The sequence below is a fragment of the Octopus bimaculoides genome, chromosome 6 (assembly GCF_001194135.2).
Source record: "Octopus bimaculoides isolate UCB-OBI-ISO-001 chromosome 6, ASM119413v2, whole genome shotgun sequence".
Taxonomy (NCBI): domain Eukaryota; kingdom Metazoa; phylum Mollusca; class Cephalopoda; order Octopoda; family Octopodidae; genus Octopus; species Octopus bimaculoides.
This window is the reverse complement of record NC_068986.1, coordinates 45,643,839-45,654,172: the sequence shown is the minus strand read 5'-3', so window position 1 is coordinate 45,654,172 and position 10,334 is coordinate 45,643,839. Positions and strand designations below refer to the sequence as shown.

The window sequence follows — 10,334 nt, the reverse complement described above, 5'->3', positions numbered from 1 at the left end:
TAGTGATAGATCGGGGCTTGTGGGGTCGGAGCGTGGCCTGATCATCGCTTCATTTGTGTTGTCTAACGTACTGTTAATATCATTCGATTTTTTATATTTTATGTAATTTTTAAAGTCATATTTTATGTAAACCATTCGCATTACTGATCCCAATCAGTTGTTTTGTACCATTCTATGTTTAGCCCCCCGTGGGCAATAAAGAAATTGGTATTTCGTCTGCCGCTACGTTCTGAGTTCAAATTCCGCCGAGGTCGACTTTGCCTTTCATCCTTTCGGGGTCGGTTAAATAAGTACCAGTTACCCACTGGGGTCGATATAATCGACTTAATCCATTTGTCTATCCTTGTTTGTCCCCTCTGTGTGTAGCCCCTTGTGGGCAGTAAAGAAATAAGAAACTTAGCACGCTGGGCGAAATGCTTAACGGTATTTCAATTTTGTTTCTTACTCAATCTGGAGGATGTGCTTTGAAATACCTCTAAAGCCAAATTTATCATATTTATTTTGTCCTTGATTCAATTTTACTTCCTACACCTTGGCAATTAAACTATTAAATTGCACGTTCTCTTTGAGTATGTAAACAGATTCTCTCCTCAAATTTTCCCTACTGCTACTAACATTTGAAAGTTCAAGCTATTCATTAACCTTATTAGCTTCACCTCTAAATTCCCTGATTATCCAGTACAGGTAGATGGGAAGGAGATATGGACACTGATTTCACTTTTATTCATATTAATCTGTCTTTAAACAAATGATTGAAGAACTACACAGCTTCAATTTTGGAGTGTACTTTGCAGGAAATTAGCCGATGTTCAGTGTATTTAATTCAAGTGATATTATAAATTGCTACAGCAGTTGCACAACCTGAGCTGATTGGGACTGTCCAGCAATGAGGATTTTATTCCTATAATGTAGACAAGGTTACTCCTGTTAGCTGATCTCCTTTTAAATATCTTATAATAATAATACCTTGGGTATGTGCTGTGACAGCAAACCACAGCACATACCCAAGGCGCACAGAGCTGCGCTCGGTAGTGAAGTGAAAGCACGTTATAAAAATAAAACTACTGAATAATAATAATAATAATAATAATAATAATAATTGAAATATCTACTTGCAAATTTCCTTTGTACTATAATCTTGTATCGTTATGGAGCACTGTCTGGCTTTGTTGCAACGAATGTCTGCATATATTGCAAAAAATATAGAAATAACATGTTTGTTAGAATGAAACAAATGATAAAACTGTACAAACAATAACAGAAATATTTTAAAGATAAAAATGGTAAAATTCTGATATCTCTATATTTCCAGAGAATATTTACATTGTACATTGAAATGAACAGCACAGGAGGAAATTAAATTAAAATTGCAACAGTAGCAACACTACTTTACTCTACAATAGGAACAATTTCCTCCAAATCAGAAATTTTTTTTTTTTCTTTGGTTTTAAGTTATGAAAACCCTAGAAAATAAGATAGGCTTCTGGCAAGTTGAAACTGTGGATTTGATAGTAATATTAGTCCATTTCCCTTGTAATACATAATTGTTATACACCTCAAAACGACATCGATGTTACATCCTAAAGTATACTCTTTTGTTTGAGTACAAAACCTGGCCAATACCTTATTTTATTTTATTTGCAGCAACTGAGAATAGTTTTAAGTTCCAGTTTCATCACGTTAAGCAAATTGGTTATTTAATTATTCATGTTTCAGTCTAGCTGTTATATCCGTCTGGATAAATGAATACACTGCAACAGTGTAATAACAATATAATCGAAACAAACGGCAGTAACCACACGGAACGTAACAACATGCTGTTAGGAACCAACAATCCAACGCGCTAACTCGAACTGTAAGATTTGCACTCCAGCTTTGAACTAACAACACACGAACTGTGGAACTAGCACGAACTTTGCCACACTGGGCATAACGAAGAGGGGCCAGTACAAGGACAGACAAAACATAGAGAGTTCGTGTTTGCCTTTTTTTTAAAATTCCGATTAAAAATTAATTTCGATTTTAAAAATGTCGATTTAAAGATTAACAAAATTGTAAATAAATATTTACACATGTCACGTGAAAGTTACCTGGGCTCATAGGCCCACCATCGTTGACTGACGTTTCTTTCTATTCCGGTTAGATGCCAGCTCCATTCATCCTTAACTGTATTTCCACATTCTGCCATCTTTTACGAAATGTGCTTTGCGTCAGGTATCTGTTTTCTAACCTGATCTTACTATTAAGGTGATACTTAAGTAAGTGACTAGACCTTGGCTGGAAATAAAGGTACCTCTCGCAATCCCTTTCGCGCGTGTCTTCTATACTGTTTCTTTCAGTATGGCTATAATGCAGAAAAAACTTTCCTCCCTTCCTTGTTAAGAGAAAAGGACGGAACAATCTTAATAATTGATTATGCTGATAGCTCTACACGTCTTGTCGTTGTACTCGGACCGCTACTATTTATATGTTGTGGTCCAGTCCATTCTCGCCATGGGGCCTCGTACTTTCGCACAACATCTCCCCTTTTAAAATTTCGGTTGCCAAGTGATGTTGGGGGGACAGACACACACACACACACACACATATATACATATATATACATATATATACATACATATATACGATGGGCTTCTTTCAGTTTCCGTCTACCAAATCCACTCACAAGGCATTGGTCGGCCCGAGGCTATAGTAGAAGACACTTGCCCTAGGTGACATGAAGTGGGAATGAACCCGGAACCGTGTGGTTGGTAAGCAAGCTACTTACCACGCAGCCACTCCTGCGCCTATTTACTTATTTATTTACTTATTTATTTATTTATTTATTTACATATTTATTAGTATCTCTTTCGCTTAGACATTATCTCAAGGTGTTCCGTCTGTCTTCTTTTTCTCATGCTGGTTCTACGGGACTCTATTACTTTTGGTACCCGTACATGGAATACTTCACAGAACACCTTCACGAGAATTTCTTCCTGTTCTTGGGTATGCCTCTTCCTAAGTTGGTTTATATGTTTCTTATGTTCACCGTGTGTGAATATTAGATATATCATACTTCCAATTTTTCTGGTAACAAAACCATCTTCCCAACATTCTTTACAGTTTCTATAGGTTTTGAAATGCACTTTATCATTTATCTCAGTGTATTTCATTGGCTCTTTCGTATTTCTTTTACGTCTTTTTTTTCTCTGGTAATGGCTTATCAAAAATGGATTTTATTCTTCTTGCGAACATCAATTCTGCAGGAAAATTCCTTGAATTTGTACTTGGATTGGAGGTCACTCTATATATTGTTAAGAAATTTGTCAGTGCTTCGTCGTTACTTAATTCATTCTTCGCCTCTCTTAACGCTCTCTTAAAGGCGTCCACAAATCTTTCTGCCTGCCCGTTTGACCTCGTGTGGTAGGGTGGAGTGAAAATATGCTTTATTGCATGCCTTTTACAGAAGTTCTTGAATTCATACCCAGAGAACTGCGTTCCATTGTCTGAAACTAGCGTGTCAGGGACACCGTATCGCGCAAACAATTCGTATAAGAACTTTATAGTTGTCTTAGAGGTTGGTCTATAGCATCTGCAAACCTCCGACCACTTAGTACAGCTATCTACTATGATTAGGTAGTAAACGCTGTCTACCGGTCCGGCATAGTCAATGTGTAATTTAGACCATGGGTTCTCCGTCTCTGGCCGCGACTAATATTTTACTGGCGGGGCTTTGACCACGAGCGCGCAACCTCGGCACGTTCTTACCAAGTTTTTGATACCTCGGTCCGTAGATGGCCAACAGACATAACTCCTCATCAGAGCCTCCATCCTTGACATTCCTGGATGTCCGCTGCGAAATTGCTGTAATACACCTCTTTGTAATGTGGTTAGAACCACCACTTTTGGGCATACATCAGAATATCGCAAATTGAAAAACTACTGGCACCTGTATTTTTATTCTGTTTATTTTTTAAAGCTTCTTTTATTTTCGTAATATACACATCACCTACAGCTTTCATTCTTGTACACTGTGTCGTCACTGGTAGTTCTTGGATAATGTTCGTCATAACACTTAATTTCACTTTCTGCCTGGAGTGCAGCTATAGTCTCTTCTAGTAGTTTCATATTTTTTGAAATTAATCTCGAAACGCAGTTCGCATGACCGACTTTTTTCGATGGATGGAATGTATTGCATTTTGAAATTATAATTAAGTTATATTTTTCCCCAACGTTGCATGTGGCTCACAGTATGAGTCGGTAACCCTTTTTGTAGACCCATAAATCGGCAGCAAAGATTTATGATCTGTTTGCAATAAAAAACGTTTGTCATGCAGAAACCTATGAAATTTATTAACTGCAAAAATAATTGCTAGGGCCTTCTTTTTAATTTGTCGGGAGTGGATGGTAGTATGTTTTTAGGCAGTCTTTCAGTCCTGTAGAGAAATCGGCACATAGGCTAATCCTTTTTTAACATACCGCGGGTGCCGCCCACTTCGAGTAATCAACCTTTTAAATTCTCCACTCTTGTAGAGTCTGTCCAACTCTTCACATACGGTTTCAATTGCTGCGAACGGTACTTTTCTATTTGCTTTAAATACAGGTACAGCGTTTTCACTTACTTGGAAATAGACCTAAATTCTCTGATAACACTTGCAGGAACATTTTTTTCATTTTTTCTTTCAGTTCTTCCGAAGACTTGGTTTTAACGAGACAACCATTTATGTTATTGCAGTAAACATTTATGGGAAGGTGCCATAAATTTAATAGTTCTAACCAAGCTGTGTCAAACAGATTGATTAAATTATCCACAACGAATAATCTTGCTTCGCGTGTTTCTCCTCGAAATGTGGCGTCGATACATGTTTTGCCCACAAAAGGTAATTTATCGCCCGTTACACCACACATATTTTCACTATTTTACGTAATCTCAGTTTACCAGTTTTTTTCTCCAAGTATCCGCATCTATAATCGAGATGTCACTACCTGTGTCTAACTGTAATTTGGTATTCACATTATTCTTACGTGCACGATTTTTTTTTTTTTTTTCCGTCGCAATCACTGTCCGTTGAAAACACCTTAAAACTTTTTGTGTTTGAGCCTCGTAGTTTTGTTCTGCAATGAGAACTCCTGTGTCCCAGCTTCTAACAACTTTAGCACCACTTTGTTTCTAAACGGACAATTGTTTTTGCAGCATGAGCCTCCATAATAATAACACGGATTGGGGCCTGACACTTTTTTTATTGTGCTCCCCGGACAACCCATTTGAATTTTTACAGTCTTTCTCTTGTATTTTTTTCACATCACGATTAAGATTTACCGTTGTCTGACATTCTTCTGCGATGGTCTGTAGAGATAAATTCTGGTTTACTTGCTCCATTTTCGAGAGACACCTTGCCCGAATTTTTCTATCTTTAGGTGCTATAAGTCCTTGCACGAAGATAAGTGATTTGAACATATCCTGAGTGAGATCCTGGAGTTTGAAACTTTCGCTCGTACGGTTGACTACTCCGGCGTAGGTGATAAAATCATCCTCTTAATTTTTTATTGAGCTCCAACAATCCATTCTGATGTTGAATAATGAACTTCTATCACAAAAAAACATATTTTTGAAAGCAGTTCCATGGTTTCTTGGAAACCAATCTCACTCGACTTGGAAGGCAGACGTTAAATACTGATGATGACAATGATGACGATGATGATAGATGATGATGATGATGATGATGATGATAGATGATGATGATGATGATGATGATGATGATTCAACCACATATGTCCTATTTTGTCCCACTACTTTTTATCATATTGGATGTAGGTTTATGATCCCATCCTTCCGGAACTTGACATCTGTCTGGGTCATGAAATGTTTTAAGTGGTTTTATACAGCTTTCCAAATAATTAAGTTTTCCTTATCAACTGAATTTTTCAGGGATCAAAATAAATGGTAATCCAAAGGTGCAAGGTTAGCTGAGTATGGTGGGTGTGGTAGGACACGAATTTCTACCAGGTCTGCAAGAAAACATAGGGTTTAACAATAAAGTAAGACAATTCCCAACTGAATGGCCAATTTCATCAATTGATTTCTTTCATCAATCTAAATAGGAACAATAATTGTCTGAATTCAACATCTGACTTTTACAGAAGGAGCTCGCAATACACAATGCCCTCTTATCACATCAAATATAAAGCATCACCTTCAAATGCTGACCGGATTTTAATTGTGATTCGTTTCATTTTCTCCAGGACTTTTTTCGCTTTGCATGGTTGTAAACAATTTTATATCACCTGGGATTGTTCTTTTCAAAAATGAACTTCTTCCTGTTCGACTTCAGCAGAGAATCACAGATGAAAATGCAGTCCATTAAATTTGTTCCTATTAAATTTGAGACACCTGAACGTCAAAGCAAAGCAAATAAATAAGTGAATTTAAATGCCTTATAATGCACATATGACATACATAGAGTATCTATGATGTCCTATGCTATGCAACCCTGACGTTTTTTATCAATATTTGAGTTTGATCATCAAAAATTTGTAGGCAGGCTGGATTATTTCCCTTCTTCGGTGCAAAATGTTCATTCCTAAACCTAGTGTACCACTTCTTATAAGCAATCCTCTCATCTATAGCACCATCACCATAAACTGCACAGATCATGTTTGTTTTGTTTTTTTTTGGGGGGGGGTTCCTTTTTGGGAGTAAAAGAGAGGAAAATTCCAAAACTGTATCTTATTTTCCTCTTTTTTCACTTTTAACATAAAATAAGTTATCCACACAGTAGTTGTATAAAAACCTGTGTTGAAATGTCATCTTTCATAAAATACATATATAGTAAAGTTTATTTACAAACACAATGTAGCAGTTCTACACAGATCGATGTTACTACTGTTTAGCCCAGGGAATACATTTTTTTCCAGCTGGCTACCGACACATGGTCTCTATCCGTATACCATGAGCAAGAGAGTTTATTGCTCCCTTTCTAGCCTTAGTGATACATGTTGACCAATGGTTTCTGGGTTATTTCTCTTCTTCGGTACAGAACAATCACCGGCTGTGTAGGACTACCACATTGTGTTGGCAAATAGACTTAACTGTTTCGTATTGCTACTACATATTTCTCGCTCAGAGGTTTAAAACTAGTTGTTTTTCTCTTTACGAGATCAGCGCCTGTGTGTAACTTTAAAAGTATATACTATGAGCAAGGTCGAGTAGCTGCCATCTCTAGCCGGTGATTGTCCTGTACTGAAGAAGGAAAATAATCCAAAAACCATTGGTCTACAGGTATCATTAAGGCTACAAAGGGAGCAATAAACTCCCTTGCTCATGATAACGGACACAAACCAAGTGTCGATAGTCAGCTGGAAAAGATGTTTTCCTGGGGCTAAGCAGTAGTAACATCGTCCTGCGTAGGACTACGTCATTGTGTTGGCAAATAGACTTTACTGTTAGGTGTTGTTACTCCATATTTCTCACTCAGAGATTTAAAACTAGTTGTTTTTCTCTTTATATATTCCATACTTCTGTCATATGAGAAACGAAGTCATGTGCCTAAATTCCACGAAAGGAAAAATGGTACAAACCTTATTCCAACTCAGTGAAATATATTCAGAAATATGTTGTGTCAAGGTTAAATGATCGTTCTTCCTTATTTAAAGAGTAGGTTGATGTTCGATAAGTATTGATTCTATACTTGTAACATTAACTATTTTAAGAGCTTGACAATTTGTGTCAATAACGAAAGCAATAATGAAATTAATGATAACAACTTGAACAAATGGGCCATAATGAGCTCTTATGAAATCACCTGACTCACTGTATGTTCTTTATGGCTTAGATATGTGATTTGTACTATATCTTGACTACAGTGTGGATTAAAATCTTCATAGAAAGATCATTAGTATATCATTGCAGCTACTTAATTTAAGTCTACAAATTTGGGTGGGTGAAATATTGTAATATCACTGTTATAGTTGTTAGCTGCACCAAAGCTAACTATATAGTTAACTGTAGATGTGATGTTTGAATCCTATAGACTGTTTTACAACTTTTCCGATCTTCCATATTAGATATGTATAATGGAATATTCTGAATACTGTGTGAATTGAGGTCCATGTTAACAGGCCACTGATATTCCATTGTAGTCACTTAATTTAAGTGTACTGATTTCATTGTTCAAAAGTTGTGATGCCATATTCCTGTAGTGTGTAACTATAGCTATATTGTTTATAGTACATGAGGTGTTCAGATCCTGCAGAAGTTACAAAATTTCCCGTCTTCTATATTAGTTACTTATTTTGTTCTTAATGATAAGCAGAATGCTGTTGATTAACAGGGCATGATTTGCAGTCTGTATTGAAATGTCATTAATATGTTTAAAGTTTTAGTTATTGAGAGACACATCATGTTGTCTAGGATATATATTCAAAATAGATTTTGTATTATTTTGTATGTCCTCTCACTTCATCTTTCAAAACACTTTCTGAGCATATTAATTGAATCTTGTGGAAATATGAGCTTTTAAATTGGTACATTTGAACAAGTGCTATGTAGGCTCAAAATAACTAAAGTTATATGATCATAATGATGTTGGCTGAAGATTATTATAAAGTAAGTTCTCTAATCAGAATGAGAGATTTGTTTCTTAAGGAAGTGAATGCAAGACATCAATTGCCCAATCATCAAATAGAAGTACCGAATTATTTAAATGATGAGAAGCTTACCACATTTTAAAGACTTGTATTCTTTTTCTATGTCCTTTGGAATATTACAATTAGCTCTGTCTAATTCTGACTTATGGTGGTTCAATTCGCTAAAAAATATATTGCAATTAAAGTAAGAATTTAACATTTTCTCTTGCAAAAGATCGGAATAAATTGTAATGCTGAGAACAAAGGAACTGACTGTATTTATGGATATAATCTAAATCTATCCATGTTCAACTTAGCTCTTTCTAGATCTGATAAGTACTTGACATGTAGTAGGGTTGATTGATACAACTGTACTTTAGCCCGAAATATTAATGACTTTGTGCTTATTCCAGAAGTTAATATTCTTGTTTACAGTGAATAGAATAAGCGTGCAAAAATAGGATTTATAATTTTAAAAATCATGTAAACTTACCATTTCAACCAAAATTGGCAAGAGGAAAATAATATCGTATATTTATTTAAAACCAAATAATTTTAGGACACCATACCTGATATATTTCGTTCCAGGACAAGACTTGTATTTATTTTATCAACTTTCAGAGAAGTGAAAACGAAATGCCATTCACAACAGTATCTTAACTCATCATGTATCAAGACAAAATTAAATACTGAATGTCTTTAGGTTTAGTGATCTATTATTTTTTTACAAATTTAATCACCCCCACTGTTCTGATATGCTGATGATAATATCTCAATGAAATATTTAATATATTGAGATAATTGTTAGATAAATTGAAAAATAAAAATTAATTCCTATAAAATATGATGTTAGTTTATTTGGGGAACACTTCGACCACAGGTAAACAGATTTCTTTAGAAAATAAGTCCTGGATGAAGTACAATAACTGCCATTGGGAAATTATACCATTACACAGTGCATTATAGAAGCAAACTAGATTCCAATGTTTTCTCACCACTGCAATCTATTTGAAAAATGTTTCTACTGACTCTTAATTATCTTAACTTAGCAAGAAGTGCAAGTTAGAAGAACATTTTGTTAAGTGAATATTTTCTGAAAAGAATAGGCCCTTCTATGGTTGATGATAGTTATTAATCTTCACTTTTGTAATATCAATATTTTATTGGGTTCGTGTTCATGTCAATGATATGTAACAGTTATTTTCCCAAAAATCTAGCGTAATACATAACTAATACATCGAGAAGCTAAATTTCATCATCTAAAATAGAACACTAATATTTTATTCACACCTAATTTACTAACATATTTTCCATGTTTTACTGATGACTATTTATCATATAATATTGCATTAAACATATCAATGTACTTACATAACAAAAATTACTTACTTGCATTTCTCTTCATCTGTCATACTAAACGAATTTTGTTTTTTAATGTCATAACAAGAATTTTCTGTAATTGATATAAATTATTATAAATTCACGCAGAAATACAACTTAATTTGAACACTTTCCTAGCAACATCCTTTCAGTAAAAGAAATATTGTACTTGCTTACTCCCCAAAAGTACTGGCCTGGAGCTAAACAACAGCAACAGTTGTTAGAAGAAGAAGGAGGAGGAGGAGGAGGAGAAGAAGAAGAAGAAGAAGAAGAAGAAGAAGAAGAAGAAGAAGAAGAAGAAGAAGAAGAAGAAGAAGAAGAAGAAGAACTTTTTAATGAATTTTTACTTA

The 10,334-nt window shown here is 35.1% G+C and overlaps 1 protein-coding gene across 1 annotated transcript in view; it reads right to left on the bottom strand.

The window, feature by feature from the left end:
- LOC128248134 (uncharacterized) overlaps positions 1-10,334 on the bottom strand; it is a 38,893-nt gene that overhangs the window by 25,427 nt on the left and 3,132 nt on the right. Inside the window, exons 2-4 of the mRNA XM_052968718.1 lie at positions 9,994-10,057; positions 8,698-8,786; positions 1,113-1,182 (exon numbers count right to left, since the gene is read on the bottom strand). Of these exons, the coding sequence (XP_052824678.1) occupies positions 1,113-1,182; positions 8,698-8,786; positions 9,994-10,057 (223 nt within the window). The remainder of the gene's footprint in view (positions 1-1,112; positions 1,183-8,697; positions 8,787-9,993; positions 10,058-10,334) is intronic.